General features: G+C 52.0%; 2 protein-coding genes across 3 annotated transcripts in view; both read right to left on the reverse strand.

The window, feature by feature from the left end:
• Window positions 1-21788, reverse strand: part of LOC144593236 (D-serine dehydratase) — a 555040-nt gene that overhangs the window by 460706 nt on the left and 72546 nt on the right. The gene's annotated exons all lie outside the window — the stretch shown is intronic.
• LOC144592965 (tumor necrosis factor receptor superfamily member 16-like) overlaps window positions 16890-21788 on the reverse strand; it is a 42732-nt gene continuing 37833 nt past the window's right edge. Inside the window, exon 5 of the mRNA XM_078398346.1 lies at window positions 16890-18426. Coding sequence (XP_078254472.1) covers window positions 18113-18426 — 314 coding nt within the window. The 3' untranslated portion in view covers window positions 16890-18112. The remainder of the gene's footprint in view (window positions 18427-21788) is intronic.

A 21788-nucleotide genomic window follows, 5' to 3' on the forward strand; every position in this document is an offset into this window, starting at 1 on the left:
CTATCCTAACCATATGCTAATCACAGCAGCACGGTGGCACAGCGGTAGAGTTGCTGCCTTACAGCGAATGCAGCGCCGGAGACCCGGGTTCCATCCCGACTACGGGCGCCGTCTGTACGGAGTTTGTACGTTCTCCCCGTGACCTGCGTGGGTTTTCTCCGAGATCTTCGGTTTCCTCCCACACTCCAAAGACGTACAGGTATGTAGGTTAATTGAATTGGTAAAAAAATTGTCCCTAGTGTGTGTAGGATAGTGTTAGTGTGCGGGGATCGCTGGTCGGCGCGGACCCGGTAGGCCGAAGGGCCTGTTTCCGCACTGTATCTCTAAATTAAACTAAATAAAACTTTTTTAAAAACAGCGGGTCAGGCAGCATCTGTGGAGGGAAATGAGCAGAAGATGTTTTGGGTTCGGGACCCTTCTTCAGTCAGTTAAAGGCGGAGGTTCACATTACCAAATAGTGAGCGGCCTGGGTAGAGTGGGTGTGGAGAGGATGTTTCCACTAGTGGGAGAGTCTGGGACTAGATGGCACAGCCTCAGAATTAAAGGATCTACCTTTAGAATGGAGAAGGGGAGGAATTTCTTTAAGGGTGAGCCAAAGGGTGGTGAATATTCTTATTCCTAAGGCAGAGATATTTTTAAGGCAGAGATAGATTCTTGATTAGTGCGGGTGTCAGGGGTTATGGGGTTAGGAGGGGGAGATAGATCAGCCATGATTGAATGGCGGAGTAGACTTGATGGGCCGAATGGCCTAATTCTGCTCCTATCATCTATGACATGACTTGTGACCTTGAAAGGCCAGATGTATAGAGGCAAAGTTTAAATTATTCGTTCTACATTTTCCTTGAACAGCATCCTCTTTGATCTCTCATTTTCACACTGTACCCTTCCATATCTCTTTGCCTCCCACTCCCCTGACTCTCAGTCTGAAGAAGGGTCTCGACCCGAAACATCACCCATTCCTTCTCTCCTGAGATGCTGCCTGACCCGTTACTCCAGCATTTTGTGTCTGTCATCAAGGTTTAAAGGAAACTAGACCAAGTTGGGCCCAAATCCCTCCTGCATTGGTGGAGCTCCCTCTACTCCACCACTCCCCCTCCCCTTCCTCTCTCCCTCCCCCCCCTCCACCCCCTCCCTCCCTTCCCCTCCCCTCCTTCCTTTCCCCCCCACTCCATCTCCCTCAAGCCCTCTTATCCCCCTCCTTCCCCCCTCCCTCCCTCCGTCTCCCCCCTTCCCCTCCCCCTCCCCCCACTCCATTCCCCTCAACCCCCCTTATCCGCCCCCTCCCTCCTCCCTCCCTCCCCCCGTCCTCCCTCCTTCCCCACCCACCTCCCTTCCCCCACTTCCTCCCTCCCCTCTCCCTGTGTGTAGGATAGTGTTAGTGTGCGGGGATCGCGGGTCGGCGTGGAGCCGGTGGGCTGAAGGGCCTTTTTCCACTCTGTACCTCTAAACTAATGCGTGCAGCGTAGGTTTACTAGGTTAATTCCCGGAATGGCAGGACAGTCATATGTTGAAAGACTGGAGCGACTAGGCTTGTACACACTGGAATTTAGAAGGATGAGAGGGGATCTTATCGAAACGTATAAAATTATTAAGGGGTTGGACACGTTAGAGGCAGGAAACATGTTCCCAATGTTGGGGGAGTCCAGAACCAGGGGCCACAGTTTAAGAATAAGGGGTAGGCCATTTAGAACTGAGATGAGGAAAAACTTTTTCAGTCAGAGAGTTGTGAATCTGTGGAATTCTCTGCCTCAGAAGGCAGTGGAGGCCAATTCTCTGAATGCATTCAAGAGAGAGCTAGATAGAGCTCTTAAGGATAGCGGAGTCAGGGTGTATGGGGAGAAGGCAGGAACAGGGTACTGATTGAGAATGATCAGCCATGATCACATTGAATGGCGGTGCGTACAGGCTCGAAGGGCCGAATGGCCTCCTCCTGCACCTATTGTCTATTGTCTATAACTAAACTAAAGATGGTAAAGAGAGGAGAGATCTGATGTTTACGTGGGAACAGATTGGAGAAGCACTGGCTCCTTCATGTTGGCCAACTACCCCTCCCCTGCTACCAAGATGGCGCCCAACCCAGGCGACTATTGGCGAGCTGGCCACAGACACAGATCTACAGTCACACATTACGATCGCTCCTCACTCTTACACCTCTACTCCTGCAGCAACGTTTCTCACTTTAACTATGATCTTCTTAAGCTGACCCTCCGACTATCTTTGATTGGACTTCACTGGCTTTACATAGAAACATAGAAACATAGAAAATAGGTGCAGGAGTAGGCCATTCGGCCCTTCGAGCCTGCACCGCCATTCAATATGATCATGGCTGATCATCCAATCAGTAGCCTGTACCTGCCTTCTCTCCATGCCCCCTGATCCCTTTAGCAAAAAGGGCCACATCTAACTCCCTCTTAAATATAGCCAATGAACTGGCCTCAACTACCTTCCACAGACTCACCACTCTCTCATCTCGGTCCTAAAAGACTTCCCCCTTATCCTTAAGCTGTGACCCCTGGTTCTGGACTCCCCCAACATCGGGAACAATCTTCCAGCATCTAGCCTCTCCAACCCCTTAAGAATTTTATATGTTTCTATAAGATCCCCCCTCAGTCTTCTAAATTCCAGCGAGTACAAGCCCAGTCTATCCAGTCTTTCCTCATATGCAAGTCCCGCCATCCCAGGGATCAATCTGGTGAACCTTCTCTGTACTCCCTCTAAGGCAAGAACGTCTTTCCTCAGGTTAGGAGACCAAAACTGCACGCAATACTCCAGGTGTGGTCTCACCAAGGCCCTGTACAACTGCAGCAGAACCTCCCTGCTCCTAAACTCAAATCCTCTTGCTATGAATGCCAACATACCATTCGCTTTCTTCACTGCCTGCTGCACCTGCATGCTTGCTTTCAATGACTGGTGCACCATGACACCCAGGTCACGTTGCATCTCCCCTTCTCCCAATCGGTCACCATTCAGGTAATATTCTGCTTTCCTGTTCTTGCCGCCAAAGTGGATAACCTCACATTTATCCACATTATATTGCATCTGCCATGCGTTTGCCCACTCGCCTAATCCCACATCTGCCATGCGTCTGCCCACTCGCCTAATCCCACATCTGCCATGCGTTTGCCCACTCGCCTAATCCCACATCTGCCATGCGTTTGCCCACTCGCCTAATCCCACTTGCACTAAACGTTCTTCCCTTATGTTTCTGTAAAAGGCTCGATTGTAATCGTGTATTGTCTTTCCGCTGAGCGGTTAGCAGGCAACAAAAACGCTTTTCACGTGACAATAAACTGAAGTAAACGGGTCAGACAGCATCTCTGGAGAAAAGGAACAGGTGACCTTTCGGGTCGAGACCCTTCTTAATATAGCAACATAGACAATAGGTGCAGGAGTAGGCCATTCGGCCCTTCGATCCAGCACCACCATTCAATGTCAAGTCAAGTTTATTTGTCACGTACACATACACGATGTGCAGTGAAATGAAAGTGGCAATGCCTGCGGGTTGTGCACAAAAAAGAATCACAGTTACAGCATATAAATAAAAGTTAATACAGAGAAGACAAAATTTAGTCCCTGGTGTTATAATAGTTAACAGTCCTGATGGCCTGTGGGAAGAAACTCCGTCTCATCCTCTCCGTTTTCACAGCGTGACAGCGGAGGCGTTTGCCTGACCGTAGCAGCTGGAACAGTCCGTTACTGGGGTGGCAGGGGTCCCCCATAATGTTGCTGGCTCTGGATCTGCACCTCCTGATGTATAGGTCCTGCAGGGGGACGAGTGTAGTTCCCATGGTGCGTTCAGCCGAACGCACTACTCTCTGCAGGGCCATCCTGTCCTGGGCAGAGCTGTTCCCAAACCGGACTGTGATGTTGCCGGACAGGATGCTCTCTACAGCCCCAGAGTAGAAGCACTGAAGGATCCTCAGAGACACTCTGAATTTCCTCAGTTGTCTAAGGTGGTAAAGGCGCTGCTTTGCCTTACCCACCAGTGCGGCAATGTGTGTTGTCCATGTCAGATCCTCTTTGATGCGGACTCCCAGGTATTTAAAACTGCTCACTCTACCCACAGTAGACCCATTTACCTCCAGTGGCGTGTACGTCCTTGGATGTTTAGCCCTTCTAAAGTCCACAATCAGCTCCTTCGTTTTAGTTACATTCAAGAGGAGGCTATTGTCCTGACACCAGAGTGCCAAATCAGCCACCTCCTCCCGGTAGGCCTTCTCATCGTTGTTGGAGATCCGGCCCACCACCACAGTGTCATCAGCAAACTTGATGATGGAGTTTGAGCCGAACCTGGCCACACAATCTCCCAGATGTTCTAGTGGCCAGAGATCCTAGGGTGACGGAGGAAATCCATATTAGGCAGGAAAAAGTTTTGGGTAGACTGATGGGACTGAAGGCTGATAAATCCCCAGGGCCTGATGGTCTGCATCCCAGAGTACTCAAGGAGGTGGCGCTAGAAATTGTGGACGCATTGGTGATCATTTTCCAATGTTCTATAGATTCAGGGTCAGTTCCTGTGGATTGGAGGGTAGCTAATGTTGTCCCACTTTTTAAGAAAGGAGGGAGAGAGAAAACGGGAAATTATAGACCAGTTAGTCTGACATCAGTGGTGTGGAAGATGCTGGAGTCAATTATAAAAGACAAAATTGCAGAGCATTTGGATAGCAGTAACGGGATCGTTCCGAGTCAGCATGGATTTACGAAGGGGAAATCATGCTTGACTAATCTTCTGGAATTCTTTGAGGATGTAACTAGGAAAATTGACAGGGGAGAGCCGGTGGATGTGGTGTACCTCGACTTTCAGAAAGCCTTCGACAAGGTCCCACATAGGAGATTAGTGGGCAAAATTAGAGCACATGGTATTGGAGGTAGGGTACTGACATGGATAAAAAATTGGTTGTTCGCAGCGGTAGAGTTGCTGCTTTACAGCGAATGCAGCGCCGGAGACACAGGTTCGATCCTGACTACGGGTGCTGCACTGTAAGGAGTTTGTACGTTCTCCCCGTGACCTGCGTGGGTTTTCTCCGAGATCTTCGGTTTCCTCCCACACTCCAAAGACGTACAGGTATGTAGGTTAATTGGCTGGGTAAATGTAAAAATTGTCCCTAGTGGGTGTAGGATAGTGTTAATGTACGGGGATCACTGGGCGGCACGGACTTGGAGGGCCGAAAAGGCCTGTTTCCGGCTGTAGATATATGATATGATATGATATGATAAAGCAAAGAGTGGGGATAAATGGGTCCCTTTCAGAATGGCAGGCAGTAACTAGTGGGGTACCGCAAGGCTCGGTGTTGGGACCGCAGCTATTTACAATATACATCAATGACTTGGATGAAGGGATTAAAAGTACCATTAGCAAATTTGCAGATGATACAAAGCTGGGTGGTAGTGTGAACTGTGAGGAAGATGCTATGAGGTTGCAGGGTGACTTGGACAGGTTGTGTGAGTGGGCGGATGCATGGCAGATGCAGTTTAATGTAGATAAGTGTGAGGTTATCCACTTTGGTGGTAAGAATAGGAAGGCAGAGTATTATCTGAATGGTGTCAAGTTAGGAAAAGGGGACGTACAACGAGACCTGGGTCACCTAGTCACTCCTGTCTTTCAACATACGACAGTCCCGCCATTCCGGGAATTAACCTCGTGAACCTACGCTGCACGCCCTCAATAGCAAGAATGTCCTTCCTCAAGTTTGGAGACCAAAACTGCACACAGTACTCCAGGTGCGGTCTCACTAGGGCCCTGTACAACTGTAGAAGGACCTCTTTGCTCCTATACTCAACTCCTCTTGTTATGAAGGCCAACATTCCATTGGCTTTCTTCACTGCCTGCTGTACCTGCATGCTTCCTTTCAGTGACTGATGCACTAGGACACCCAGATCTCTTTGTACCTCCCCCTTTCCTAACTTGACACCATTCATCTGCCTTTTCGGGTAACGTTTCGTTTCGGGTCGAGCCCCTTCTTCACTGCTCCCACTTCTTGACAATTAACTGAACTAACCCCCTCCCCCCTCCCTCCCCCTTGGTTGGCTTGCCCCACTGTTCGTGCCCAGCCCCCCACTCCCCTGTGTCTTGGCTAGCAGATTCAATAGACAATAGACAATAGGTGCAGGAGGAGGCCATTCGGCCCTTTGAGCCAGCACCACCATTCAATGTGATCATGGCTGATCATTCTCAATCAGTACCCCGTTCCTGCCTTCTCCCCATACCCCCTGACTCCGCTATCCTTAAGAGCTCTATCCAGCTCTCTCTTGAATGCATTCAGAGAATTGGCCTCCACTGCCTTCTGAGGCAGAGGATTCATGCCGTGTTCGGTTCTGCCCGCGCCTGCTTGTGATTATGCAGCAGCTGTGGAGGCAGCTGATCGGCCCGCTGTAACTTTGAACATCACAGCCCCAGAGGGAGCTGGCGATGGAATCCACACTCAGTGTGCAGGAAGCAACTGCAGGCGCTGCTGAACGACGAAGGCAGACGCAAGATGCTGGAGTAACTCAGCGGGTCGGGCAGCATCTCGGGAGATAGGGAATGGGCGACGTTTCGGGTCGAGACCCTTCTTCAGTCTGAGAGTCGGGGGGAAAAAAGAAACGAGAGACACAGATGGTGATTAATATTTATACCACAGGGTTTAGGAGAGGGTACAGAGGAGATTTACTAGAATGTTGCCAGGGTTTCAGCACTTAAGCTACAGAGAGAGGTTGAACAGGTTGGGTCTTTATTCTTTGGAGCGTAGAAGGTTGAGGGGGGACTTGATAGAGGTTTTTAAAATTTTAAGAGGGACGGACAGAGTTGACGTGGGTAGGCTTTTCCCCTTGAGAGTGGGGAAGATTCCAACAAGGGGACATAACTTTAGAATTGAGGGACAAAAGTTTAGGGGTAACCTGAGGGGTGACTTCTTTACTCAGAGGGTGGTGGCTGTATGGAATGGGCTTCCGGTGGAAGTGGTGGAGGCAGGCTCGATTTTATTATTTAAGAGTAAGTTGGATAGGTATATGGATGGGAGGGGATTGGAGGGTTATGGTCTGAGAGCAGGTAGATGAGACTAGGTCAGGGAGAGTGGTCGGCGTGGACTGGTAGGGCCGAACGGGCCTGTTTCCGTGCTGTAGTTGTTATATGGTTATATGGTTGTGAATTGGAGGAACAGCACCTCATATTTCGCTTGGGCAGCTTACAGCCCAGCGGTGTGATCTCTCTAACCATGTAAGCCTTGCATCCCCCCACTCTCTCCATCTTACCTTGCCCACCTGAGTCGTACCAGCTACAAAGTCGTCTCGTTGCGTCTCATTGTCTGTAACACGTTTTCACCTAGCCCACAGCGACTGTAACAACGGCCCGTTTCCTTTATCATCGTTACTTTTTTGCGTATCTTTCATTCATTTGTTCCGTATCTCTCTATATCACCGTCTCTACCTCTCGTTTCCCTCTCCCCTGACTCTCAGTCTGGAGAAGGGTCTCGACCCGAAACGTCACCATTCCTTCTCTCCAGAGATGTTGCCCCTTCCTGCTGAGTTACTCCAGCTTTTTGTGCCCACATTCAGTGTGCTCAGCTACAAAGCTAGGAGTGACCACTAACAGGGAGACTCAGTAAAATAGGTTTGTAGGTTAAACTCATAACCTCCCGGGGCAATCTACAAACCAGGACTCCAGATCAAAGTCGAGCCGTCAGAAGAATCAGCGGCCAGCTCTCTGATTGTAGACAGATGCCGGAGTAACTCAGCGGGACAGGCAGCATCTCTGGAGAGAAGGAATGGGCGACGTTTCAGCTCGAGACACTTCTCCAGACTGAGAGTCAGGGGAGAGACACGGAGATAGGGATGGGTAAGGCGTGAAAACGAGAGATCAAAGGGGACAAAGTTCAAGGAAATTGTTGAGTAGATCATTGATCGCCAGGGGAAGGTGACAACGAGGCACTCAGAGATAACATTTAATCAGGACAGTCAGGCTGGTCGGAGAACCAGGATGGGGTTTAGATTTAGATTTAGATTTAGAGATACAGCCCGGAAACAGGCCCTTCGGCCCACCGAGTCCGCGCCGCCCAGCGATCCCCGCACACTAACACTATCCTACACACACTAGGGACAATTTTTACATTTTACCCAGTCAATTAACCTACAAACCTGCACGTCTTTGGAGTGTGGGAGGGAACCGAAGATCTCGGAGAAAACCCACGCAGGTCACGGGGAGAACGTGCAAACTCCGTACAGACGGCGCCTGTAGTCAGGATGGAACCTGAGTCTCCGGTGCTGCATTCGCTGTAAGGCAGCAACTCTACCGCTGCGCCACTGTGCCGCCCTTACAGGGGTTGAGACTGGAGAGATTTTGGGTGGGCACGGTGGCGCAGCGGTAGAGTTGCCGCCTTACAGCGAATGCAGCGCCGGAGACCCGGGTTCCATCCCGACTACGGGCGCCGTCTGTACGGAGTTTGCACGTTCTCCCCATGACCTGCGTGGGTTTTCTGCGAGATCTTCGGTTTCCCTCCCACACTCCAAAGACGTGCAGGTTTGTAGGTTAATCGGCTTGGGTGTGTGTGTAAATTGTCCCCAGTGCGTGTAGGATAGTGTCAGTGTGCGGGGATCGCTGGTCGGCATGGACCCGGTGGGCCGAAGGGCCTGTTTCCGCGCTGTATCTCTAAACCAAACTGATAGATGGAGAGAGAGGGGAAGCAAGGGTTACTTGAAGTTCCTCTCTGATTCATGCCTTTGATCTTTTTTTTCCTCTGCGGTTTTTTTCCCCCTCACATCTTACTCAACTTATCTGCTTTCCTAAACAGTCTGACATTTGCTGTCAGGAATTCAGCAGAAATCCAAGCTGAGAGTTGCTAATCCACAGCAGGTTTTAATAAAAGCCAACTTGTTCTTTGTCGAAGATGAATCCCACAACCCTGGCCAAGGCTGACAGTGAGCGCCCATTTAGAAAAACAGAAACGTAGAAACATAGGTGCAGGAGGAGGCCGTTCAGCCCTTCGAGCCAGCACCGCCATTCACTGTGATCATGGCTGATCATCCACAATCAGTACCCCGTTCCTGCTTTCTCCCCATATCCCTTGATTCCGTTAGCCCCTAAGAGCTAAATCTAACTCTCTCTTGAACACATCCAGTGAATTGGCCTCCACTGCCTTCTGTGGCAGAGAATTCCACAGATTCACAACTCTCTGACTGAAAGTTTTTCCTCATCTCCGTTCTAAATGGCCTACCCCTTATTCTTAAACTGTGGCCCCTTGTTCTGGACTCCCCCAACATCGGGAACATGTTTCCTGAATTAAGAAACCTTCTCCACTGGTCAGAAGACGAATCGGAAATACAAACGTGGTTTAATGTTTAGTAGAAGTCAGTTGATTATTCTCACATAGTTTCACTTTAGTTTAGACTAGGGTTGCCAACTATCTCACTCCCAAATAAGGGACAAGGTGACCTCACCCAGCCAGCGGCCATGTGCTCCCGCTCCACAATGGCGGCCGCCCGGGCCAGGAGGCGGGTTGCTCCGATAGACAGCGCCCGGGCCTACACTGTCCGGGACTACAGCGGCCCCCGGGCTACAGTGTCTGGGCCTACAGTGTCCGGGCCTACAGTGTCCGGGCCTAGTGTCTGTCTGGGTCTACAGTGTCCGTCCGAGCCTAGTTTCCGGGCCTACAGTGTCCAGGCCCACAGTGTCCGGGCCTACAGTGTTCGGGCCTACAGTGTCCGGGCCTACAGTGTCCAGGCCTTTGAGGATGTAACTAGGAAAATTAACAGGGGAGAGCCGGTGGATGTGGTGTACCTCGACTTTCAGAAAGCCTTCGACAAGGTTCCACATAGGAGATAAGTGGGCAAAATTAGAGCACATGGTATTGTGTGGGGTAGGGTACTGACATGGATAGAAAATTGGTTGACAGACAGAAAGCAAAGAGTGGGGATAAATGGGTCCCTTTCAGAATGGCAGGCAGTAACTAGTGGGGTACCGCAAGGCTCGGTGCTGGGACCGCAGCTATTTGCAATATACATTAATGACTTGGATGAAGGGATTAAAAGCACCATTAGCAAATTTGCAGAGGATGGTGTTAATGTGTGGGGATCGCTGGTCGGCACGGACCCGGTGGGCTGAAGGGCCTGTTTCCGTACTGCATCTCTAAAACATTTTGTTTTAATGACTCCAGCTTTTTGTGTCCACCTTCGTTGTGAACCAGCATCTGCAGTTCCTTCCTGCACAGTGATCCCAAACCGTGCTGTGATGCATCCCGTTAACGTGCTTGATACGGCACATCAGTAGAAGTCGGTGAGAGTTGTAGGGGACGTGCCGAACATCTGAAGCCTTCTGAGGAGATCGAGGCGTTGGCGTGACTTCCCGGCCGTTCTGTGACTTTTTTTACATTCGAGGAGACAATAGACAATAGGTGCAGGAGGAGGCCATTCGGCCCTTCGAGCCAGCACCGCCATTCAATGTGATCATGGCTGATCATTCTCAATCAGTACCCTGTTCCTGCCTTCTCCCCATACCCCCTGACTCCGCTATCCTTAAGAGCTCTATCTAGCTCTCTCTTGAATGCATTCAGAGAATTGGCCTCCACTGCCTTCTGAGGCAGAGAATTCCACAGATTCACAACTCTCTGACTGAAAAGGTTTTTCCTCATCTCCGTTCTAAATGGCCTACCCTTTATTCTTAAACTGTGGCCCCTTGATCTGGACTCCCCCAACATTGGGAACATGTTTCCTGCCTCTAACGTGTCCAACCCCTTAATAATCTTATACGTTTCGATAAGATCTCCTCTCATCCTTCTAAATTCCAGTGTATACAAGCCTAATCGATCCAGTCTTTCAACATACGACAGTCCTGCCATTCCAGGAATTAACCTAGTAAACCTACGCTGCAAGCCCTCAATAGCAAGAATATCCTTCCTCAAATTTGGAGACCAAAACTGCACACAGTACTCCAGGTGCGGTCTCACCGTGATCATGGCTGATCATTCTCAATCAGTACCCCGTTCCTGCCTTCTCCCCGTACCCCCTGACTCCGCTATCTTTAAGAGCTCTATCTAGCTCTCCAGCATTAGATGTGGAGAGGATGTTTCCACTAGTGGGAGAGTCCAGGACCAGAGGGCACAGCCTCAGAATTAAAGGACGCACCTTTAGAATGAAGATGAGGAGGAATTTCTTAAGTCAGAGGGTGGTGAATCTGTGGAATTCTGTGCCACAGAAGGCTGTGGAGGCCGAGTCAGTGGATATTTTTTAAGGCAGAGATAGATTCATTGATTAGTGCGGGTGTCAGAGGTTATGGGGAGGAGGCAGGAGAATGGGGTTAGGAGGGAGAGATAGATCAGCCATGATTGAATGGCGGAGTAGATCAGATGGGCCGAATGGCCTAATACTGCTCCTATTCCTTGTGATCATTATTACCGCTGTCAGGCAGCTGGCAATGCCACTTGTGGGGGTAAAACCTTTCACCCCTCACCTCCGTCAACTCAAAGTTCTTTTTTAGCCAAGGGTATCAAATTCTCCATCAATCACTTTGATCTCAATCAAAGACATATCTTTCCATCCATGATGGATGGGGACAAGCACTTGCAGTGAAACCTCAGCAGGGAAAGGACTAAATTAAGGAGAACCAGATAGAGCAGACCAGTCCAGCCGTGCCCAGTCAAAGCAACCATTCACTATCCCATCATCGATTTACATTTAATCCAAGGTAACACAAAATGCTGGAGTAACTCAGCAGGTCAGGCAGCATCTCAGGAGAGAGGGAATGGGTGACGTTTCGGGTCGAGACCCTTCTTCATACTGATGTCAGGGGGGGCGGGACAAAGAAAGGATATAGTTGGAGACAGGAGAAGGGTCTCGACCCGAAACATCACCCATTGAACAAGGGTCTCGACCCGAAACCTTTTTAGATTTAGATTTTTTTTTTAGATTTAGATACAGCGCGGAAACAGGCCCTTCGGCCCACCGGGTCCGTGCCGCCCAGCGATCCCCGCACACTAACACTATCCTACACCCACTAGGGACATTTTTTACATATTACCCAGTCAATTAACCTACATACCTGTAAGTCTTTGGAGTGTGAGAGGGAAACCGAAGACCTCGGAGAAAACCCACGCAGGTCACGGGGAGAACGTACAAACTCCGTACAGACGGCGCCCGTAGTCGGGATCGAACCCGGGTCTCCGGCGCTGCATTCGCTGTAAGGCAGCAACTCTACCGCTGCGCCACCGTGTCAGTTCACCCATTGAAGAAGGGTCTCGACACGAAACGTCACCCATTCCCTCTCTCCTGGATGCTGCCTGACCTGCTGAATTACTCCAGCATTCTGTGATACCTTCAATTTGTATCGGCATCTGCAGTTATTTTCCTACACTGCATTTAATCCAAGTCTTGTCCCACCCCGGCCATTCCTTCTTCTCCCCGCTCCCGTCCGGCAGAAGGTACAGAAGCTTGAAAGCGCGCACCACCAGACTGGGGAACAGCCCCTTCCCCTCTGTTATCAGGCTTCTGAACGGCCCTTCCATAAGCTGGGGTACTGAATGCATTCAAGAGAGAGCTAGATAGAGCTCTTAAGGATAGCGGAGTTAGGGGGTATGGGGAGAAGGCAGGAACGGGGTACTGATTGAGAATGATCAGCCATGATCACATTGAATGGCGGTGCTGGCTCGAAGAGCCGAATGGCCTACTCCTGCACCTATTGTCTATTGTCCGATTCATCTCTACCCCATTGCAGACATTGGACTTTGCCTGTGGAACTGGTGCACTACAATGCTGAGAACTAAATTCTGCACTCTGTACCTTCCCCTTTGCTCTGCCAAGTGTACTGGAGTTTGACTTAGAAACATAGAAAATAGGAGCAAGAGTAGGCCATTCGGCCCTTCGAGCCAGCACCGCCATTCAATGTGATCATGGCTGATCATCCAGAATCAGTGACCTATTCTTGCGTTTTCCCCATATCCCTTGATTCCGTTAGCCCGAAGAGCTAAATCTAAATCTCTTGATTATATTTACTTGATTGTATTGACAGTAAATCCTCGTTATCAGACCAGTGTCTATTATTGGCCATTGACCGCTATAACTGAGTAAGGGATTCGCTCCAAACACCCAGCTATCACTAGGAGGTTGTTGAGGCAGGGACTATAACTACATTGAAAATGACATTTGGACAGGTACATGGATAGGATCAGGGTTTAGAGGGATATGGGCCAAACGCAGGCAGGTGGGACTTAGTGTAGATGGGGCACGTTGGTCGAGAGGGGCAAGTTGGGCCGAAGGGCCTGTTTCCTTGCTGTGTGTGTCTCTATGCCGATCAGCTGATCACTAAATAAACTCCCTGGTCCACTCGTCCCTTCCTACCCAAACCGCCCCAACCCCGGGCACTTTCCCCTGCAACCGCACGAGATGCAACACCTGTCCCTTTACCTCCCCCCTCAACTCCATCAAAGGACCCAAACAGTCTTTCCAGGTGAGACAGAGGTTCACCTGCACCTCCTCCAACCTCATCTATTGCATCCGCTGCTCCAGATGTCAACTTATTTACATCGGTGAAACCAAACGCAGGCTCGGCGATCGCTCCGCTGAACACCTTCGCTCAGTCCGCCTTAACCAACCTGATCTCCCGGTGGCTGAGCACTTCAAATCCCCCTCCCACTCCCAGTCTGACCTTTCTGTCATGGGCCTCCTCCAGTGCCATAGTGAGGCCCACCGGAAATTGGAGGAACAGCACCTCATATTTTGCTTGGGCAACTTGCAGCCCAGCGGTATGAACATCGACTTCTCCAACTTTAGATAGTTCCTCTGTCCCTCTCTTCCCCTCCCCTTCCCAGTTCTCCCTCTATCTTCCTGTCTCCACCTATATCCTTCCTTTGTCCCGCCCCCCTGACATCAGTCTGAAGAAGGGTCTCGACCCGAAACGTCACCCATTCCTTCTCTCCTGAGATGCTGCCTGACCTGCTGAGTTACTCCAGCATTTTGTGAAATAAAGACCTTCGATTTGTACCAGCATCTGGTTATTTTCTTACACTGAACAAACTTTTCACATCACAGGACGACAACGATAAATAATGGCACGCACGCACTCCAGAGGGATTGGAACTTCCAAATATTTATTTGCCATCACGTAAAAATCGATGATTTTTTAAAAAGATATGTATTGATTGTAAAACACAACATTGTAGTCACAAAACAAGAGGCAAGGTAATACTATTTGTAACTGCTCATTTCTTTATGTACAAGTTCCAGAGAAAAAGTGGCCAGACAATACCTTCTTGGGAGATAGAAGACACAAAACGCTGGAGTAACTCAGCGGGTCAGGCAGCATCTGTGGAGAGAAGGAATGGGTGACGATGTTTGGGGTCGAGACCCTTCTTCGGACCGAGAGTCAGGGGATACAGTCGGAGATGTAGAGAGATGTGGAACAAACGAATGAAAGATATGCAGAAGAGTAACGATGATAAAGGAAACAGGCCATTGTTAGTTGTGGGCTGGGTGAAAACGAGTTACAGACAATGAGACTGAACAAGACGACTTTGAAGCTGGTGTGACTTGGGTGGGGGAGGGATGGAGAGCGGGGGGGGGAATGCAAGGATTACTTGAAGTTAGAGAAATCAATACTCATATTGCCGTCTGTATCTCTCGTTTCCCTCTCCCCTGACTCACTGTCTGAAGAAGGGTCTCGACCCGAAACGTCCCCTCTTCCCTTCTCTCCAGAGATGCTGCCTGTCCCGCTGAGTTACTCCAGCACTCTGTGTCCATCTGTGGTTTAAACCAGCACCTACACATTGGCCTTCTTGGAGATTGAGTCCTTCCCACCTGGGTCCAGTATTTAATTGACAAAAACTATAAAACAATACAAATAATAAACAAAACTAGCGGACTGCACCGACAAATTGGCATTAATTACTAAATACTTCGTAATATTTAAGGCTGGCTGCCATTTCAGTCAATGTGCGGACTGCTTTGATTAATGAGAGAGGTTCTTTCACCAACGTGACAACTTTCTACCGCCCTGACTTTGATTGAATAGCTTGTGAATCATGACTTTGGGATGGGCACATGGATATGCAAGGAATGTTTAGTTTAGTTTGGAGATAAAACGCGGAAACAGGCCCTTCTGACCACTGAGTCCGTGCCGACCAGCGATCCCCACACACTGACACGATCCTACACACACACTAGGGACAATTTACAATTTTCACCGAAGCCAATTAACCTACAAACCTGCACGTCTTTGGAGTGTGGGAGGAAACCAAAGATCTCGGAGAAAACCCACGCAGGTCACGGGGAGAGCGTACAAACTCCATACAGACGGCGCCCGTAGTCGGGATCAAACCCGGGTCTCCGGCGCTGTGAGGCTCAATGAGGAAGGATATTCTTGCTATTGAGGGCGTGCAGCGTAGGTTCACTAGGTTAATTCCCGGAATGGCGGGACTGTCATATGTTGAAAGACTGGAGCGACTAGGCTTGTACACACTGGAAATTAGAAGGATGAGAGGAGATCTTATCGAAACGTATAAGATTATCAAGGGGTTGGACACGTTAGAGGCAGGAAACATGTTCCCAATGTTGGGGGAGTCCAGAACCAGGGGCCACAGTTTAAGAATAAGGGGTAGGCCATTTAGAACTGAGATGAGGAAAAACTTTTTCAGTCAGAGAGTTGTGAATCTGTGGAATTCTCTGCCTCAGAAGGCAGTGGAGGCCAATTCTTTGAATGCATTCAAGAGAGAGCTGGATAGAGCTCTTAAGGATAGCGGAGTCAGGGGGTATGGGGAGAAGGCAGGAACGGGGTACTGATTGAGAATGATCAGCCATGATCACATTGAATGGTGGTGCTGGCTCGAAGGGCCGAATGGCCTCCTCCTGCACCTATTGTCTATTGAGGCGGCAACTCTACCACTGCACCGCCCTGAATGGTGGGATATTGATTATGTGCGGGCAGATAAGAATGAGTTAGTTTAGTTTATTGTCACGTGTATCGAGGTACAGTGAAAAGCTTTTGGATCGGTTTTGGTATCGTGTTCGGCACTGACATTGTGGGCCGAAGGGCCTGCTCCTGTGGCGTGCTCTTCTATATTCTATAATGTTCGGTACGACACTGGGCTTCTGTCCTCAAACGGGAAAAGGCCCAAATATGGACAAGGGCGGCTCGGTGGCGCAGCGGTAGAATCGCTGCCTCACGGCGCGGGAGACCCGGGTTCCATCCCGACCACGGGGGCCGTCTGTACGGAGTTTGTACGTTCTCCCCGTGACCTGCGTGGGTTTCCTCCCCCTTACTCCAAAGACGTGCGGGTTTGTGGGTTAAATTAGATTAGTACGTGTTGTCAAGGGTTACGGGGAGAAGGCAGGAGAATGGGGTTGAGAGGGAGAGGTAGATTGGCCGTGATTGAGCAGACTTGGTGGAGTAGACGTGATGGGCTGAATGGCCTCATTCTGCCCCGATGACTTATGAACATGAATTTAATTGGCTTCTGTAAATGGTCCCTTGTGTGTGTAGGATAAAACTCGTGTACGGGCGGTCGCTGGTCGGCGCGGTGAACTCGTGTACGGGCGATCGCTGGATGGCGGGACGCGGTGAACTCGTGTACGAGTGATTGCCGGTCGGCGCTGATGCGGTGAACCCGTGTACGAGTGATCGCTGGTCGGCGCGGACGCGGTGAACCCGTGTACGCGTGATCAATGAGCTCGGTGAGGCACCGTGGTCGGCGCGGGCGAGTTGGGCTGGAGGGCCTGTTTGCCGGCACGGTAGCTCTGAGACCTGAGCTGTGAGTCGGGTCGCCCAGCGTGACAAACAGCGCCGGGCGCGTGATCGACCCCCAGACGTCACGAGAGATGAAAACTCACCGCGCACTGCACGCTAAGTTCACGGACTCGGGCCAAGGGCAAGACGCAACGAGGCAACGTTTAAAGGAGATGCGCGGACGATTATTTTTATTACACGTGGGGGGGGGGGGGGGGGGGGCCTGGAACGTGCTGCCAGGGGTGGCGGTGGAGGCTGGTGTGATAGTGGCGTTTACGAGGCGTTTACGAGGCGTTTGGATAAGCGGGGAATCGAGGGATATGGATCACATGCCGGCAGGTAAGACTTGGTCTTGGCTTCATGTACGGCACAGACATTGTGGGCCGAAGGGCGTGCTCCTGTGCTGTCAAAGGTCACGGGGAGGAGGAGGAGGAGGAGGAGGAGGAGGAGAGGGAAAGATAGATCAGCCATGATTGAATGGCAGAGTTAGAATGAATGGCCAGTTTGTGCTCGTGTGCAGTGGGGTGGCTGGGACATGTTGGCCGGCGTGGGCAAGTTGGGTCGACGGGCCTGTGACCGCGTATGATTTTACGTCTCATGTACATTCTGCCTGCTGACCGTTTCCCTGTTGGCACCATCAATAGTTTGCCACACATGGCCAAGCCTCAGGCAAGACCTGTCCTTTGAGACGTGTTGGAAAGCACTAGGTGGAGCTTGGAACCTGAGGGGCCGCACTCAGTAAAAGATGGACACAAAGTGCTGGAGTAACTCAGCGGGACGGGCAGCGTCTCTGGAGGAGAAGGGTGGTCTCGTGTCGGGACCCTTCCTCAAACTCCTCCGCGAGATCTCAAGGCGTGGCCACTGAAGAAGTTCTCCTCCTCTCTCCGTGTCCGCAGATGGGAAACGTCGCGCGTTCCTGTTCTCCAGAGATGCTGGCTGACCTGTTCCCAACTCCAGCACTTTGTGCCTCTGCCTTCATCAGAAACCAGAATCTGCAGTTAGACACAAAATGGTGGCGTAACTCAGCGTCTCGGGAGAGAAGGAATGGGTGACGTTTCAGGCCGAGACCCTTCTTCAGACTGATTCGTCCGAAACGTCACCCATTCCTTCTCTCCCGAGATGCTGCCCGACCCGCTGAGTTACGCCGGCATTTTGTGTCTACTTGCAGTTAGTCATAGAGTGACACAGCGTGGAGAGAGGCCCTTCGGCCCAACTTGCCCGCACCGGCCAACATGGCCCATCTACAGTGGTCCCACCGGCCTGTGTGTGGCCCATGTCCCCTGTAAGCCTTTGCTGTCCATGTACGTGCCTGCGTGGTTCTGACAGGGTTTGCTCGTGTGTCCCTGCCTCACCCTCCTCCTGTGGTTGTGTGTTTGTACGTGGTGTCAGGGCGGCGCTGGGTCTCGGAGGGGGAGGGGCAGGGCTGCTCCCTCACACCATGGAGGTAACGGCAGGCTCCGGCTTTAGACGCTCCACAATGTCCTCCCTCTCCATCCGTGCCAGCGCCTTGCAGAGCAGGTCCACGCTGGCGTCCGGCCTGGCCGACCAATCGGACAGCAGGGTGTGAGGCGGGTCCTCCCCACGGCCGATGGTGGCCACTCTCTCCTCCTCGTAGCCCAGCAACCGCGCCAGGCCGCGCCAATCGGCACGCGCCGTCCCTCCACCCTGACTGGCGAGCAGCCGCTCAATCTCCTGCCGCTTCACCGCCGGCAGCTTGGTGTAGAGTCCGGGGTCCACACGGGCAGCTGGGGGTAGCGAGGGGAACAAGAACAACGTCAGCTCACACCGCGCACACCGCCGAACGCCACACGCACACCGCCGAACGTCACGCACACCGCCGAACGCCACACGCACACCGCCGAACGCCACACGCACACCACTGAACGCCACACGCACACCACTGAACGCCACGCACACCGCTGAACGCCACACGCACACCACTGAACGCCACACGCACACCACTGAAAGCCACGCACACCGCCGAACGTCACACGCACACCGCCGAACGCCACACGCACACCGCCGAACGCCACGCACACCGCTGAACGCCACGCACACCGCTGAACGCCACACGCACACCACTGAACGCCATGCACACCGCCGAAGGTCACACGCACACCGCCGAACGCCACGCACACCACTGAACGCCACACGCACACCACTGAACGCCACGCACACCGCTGAACGCCACGCACACCACTGAACGCCACGCACACCACTGAACGCCACGCACACCACTGAACGCCACGCACACCGCTGAACGCCACACGCACACCACTGAACGCCACGCACACCACTGAACGCCACGCACACCACTGAACGCCACGCACACCGCTGAACGCCACGCACACCGCCGAACGCCACACGCACACCGCCGAACGCCACACGCACACCTCCGAATGCCACGCACACCTCCGAACGCCACGCGCACACCGCTGAACGTCACACGCACGCCGCCGAACGCCACACGCACACCGCCGAACGTCACACGCACGCCGCTGAACACCACACGCACACCGCCAAACACCACACGCTCACTGCCGAACGCCACACGCACGCCGCCGAACGCCACGCGCACGCCGCCGAACGCCACACGCACGCCGCTGAACACCACACGCACACTGCCGAACGCCACACGCACACCGCCGAACGCCACACGCACACCACTGAACGCCACACGCACACCGCAGAACACCACACGCACACCGCCGAACGCCACACGCACACCGCTGAATGCCACACGCACACCGCTGAACGCCACACGCACGCCGCCGAACGCCACGCACACCGCTGAACACCACACGCACGGGCACACGCCGCGGAATGCCACACGCACGCCGCTGCTGGACGTCAGCTCACACCGGCGCACGCCGCTGAACGCCACACGCACGCTGCTGAACGCCACATGCACGCCGCTGAACGCCACACGCACGCCGCTGAACGCCACACGCACGCTGCTGAACGCCACACGCACGCCGCTGAACGCCACACGCACGCTGCTGAACGCCACATGCACGCCGCTGAACGCCACACGCACGCCGCTGAACGCCACATGCACGCCGCTGAACGCCACGCACCAGCACCCGCCGCTGAACACCACACGCACCAGCACACGCCGTGGAACGCCACCAGCACCGGCGCACGCCGTGGAACGTCAGCTCACACCAGCAAGCTGCACCCACTCCCGTTCAGGCACGCTGTGTTTACTTTACTAGAGTTTAGTTGAGTTTATAGTTTCGTTTACAATAGTTTAGTTAAGTTTAGGTCATAAGGTCTTAAGTAGAATTAGGCCATTCGGCCCATCAAGTCCACTCTGCCATTCAATCACGGCTGATCTATCTCTCCCTCCTAACCCCATTCTCCTGCCTTCTCCCCATAACCCCTGACACCCGTACCAATTAAAAATCTGTCTATCTCTGACTTTAAAATATCCACTGACTTGGCCTCCACAGCCGTCTGTGGCAAAGAATTCCTCAGATTCACCGCCCTCTGACTAAAGTAATTTCTCCTCATCCCCTTCCTAAAAGAACGTCCTTTAATTCTGAGGCTGTGCCCTCTGGTCCTAGACTCTCCCACTAGTGGAAACAGCCTCTCCACATACACTCTATCCCGGCCTTTCACTATTCTGTACGTTTCAATGAGGTCCCCCCTCATTCATCTAAACTCCAGCGAGTACAGGCCCAGTGCTGACAAACGCTCATCACAGGTTAACCCACTCATTCCTGGGATCAGTCTCGTAAACCTCCTCTGGACCCTCTCCAGAGCCAGCACCTCCTTCCTCAGATATGGGGCCCAAAATTGCTCACAATACTCCAAATGCGGCCTTACCCGCGCCTTATGGAGCCTCAGCATTACATCCCCGTTTTTGTTTACAGGTCCTCTTGAAATAAATGCTAGCATTGCATTTGCTTTCTTTACTACCGATTTGACTTGCAGATTAACTTTGTGGGGGTCCTACACCAGCACTCCCAAGTTCCTTTGCACCTCCCATTTCTGGATTCTCTCCCCATTTAGAAAATACGTTCTTCTAGAACTTCTAGGACTTCTAGAAAAAGTTTAGTTGAGTTTCTAGTTGACTTTAGTTTAGTTAAGTTGAGTTTATCATTCGCTTTACTTTAGATTAGTTGAGTTGTCAGGTCAGGAGCCCGAAGAAAGGTCCTGACCCAAGATGTTGTCTGTCCATTTCCTCCACAGATGCTGCCTGACTTGCTAAGTTCAGTTTAATTTAATTTCCAACGTGCCCTTCGGCCCACCGAGTCCCATTCTCCCTGTGACCCCGTGGGTTTCCTCCGGGTGCTCCGGTTTCCTCCCACAATCCAAAGGCGTGCATATTTGCAGATTAACTGGACTGTGTAGATTGTTCCCCAGTGTGTAGGATAGTGCTAGCGTACGGGACGATCACTGGTCGGCACGGACAGGGTGGGCCAAAGAACCTGTTTCCGAGCTGTGTCTCTGAAGTCATTCTCTTTCCCTTTATAGAAGCAGAGATACCGCCCGACCCGCTGAGTTACTCCAGCGCTCTGTGCTTCCCTCTCTCCACTTATCCTCGATCTCTCTGTGTGTTCATCTTCACCCCTCCCCGTATCTCTCCCCTTTCCCCTCCTGTTTCCGGCACCTTCTACGTTCTACGCTGGGATCACGTGGAACAGATTCGGTTCAGCTTAGGGCCGTCACGGTGGCGCAGCGGTAGAGTTGCCGCCTTACAGCGAATGCAGCGCCGGAGACCCGGGTTCCATCCCGACTACGGGCGCCGTCTGTACGGAGTTTGTACGTTCTCCCCGTGACCTGCGTGGGTTTTCTCCGAGATCTTCGGTTTCCTCCCACACTCCAAAGACGTACAGGTTTGTAGGTTAATTGGCCCTGGTGGGTGTAGGATAGTGTTAGTGTGCGGGGATCGCTGGTCGGCCTGGACTCGGTGGGCCGAAGGGCCTGTTTTCACGCTGTATCTCTAAAACTAAAACTAAGATACAGCATGGAAACAGGCCCTTCGGCCCACCGAAACCGTGCTGACCAGCAACCACTCTGTACACCAGCAGTGTCCTACACACACGGGACAATTTACACTTTGCAGGTTTGTAGGTTAATTGGCTTCGATCAAATTGAGTTT

Source organism: Rhinoraja longicauda, chromosome 4 (assembly GCF_053455715.1).
Source record: "Rhinoraja longicauda isolate Sanriku21f chromosome 4, sRhiLon1.1, whole genome shotgun sequence".
In the NCBI taxonomy this organism is placed as follows: Eukaryota; Metazoa; Chordata; class Chondrichthyes; order Rajiformes; family Arhynchobatidae; genus Rhinoraja; species Rhinoraja longicauda.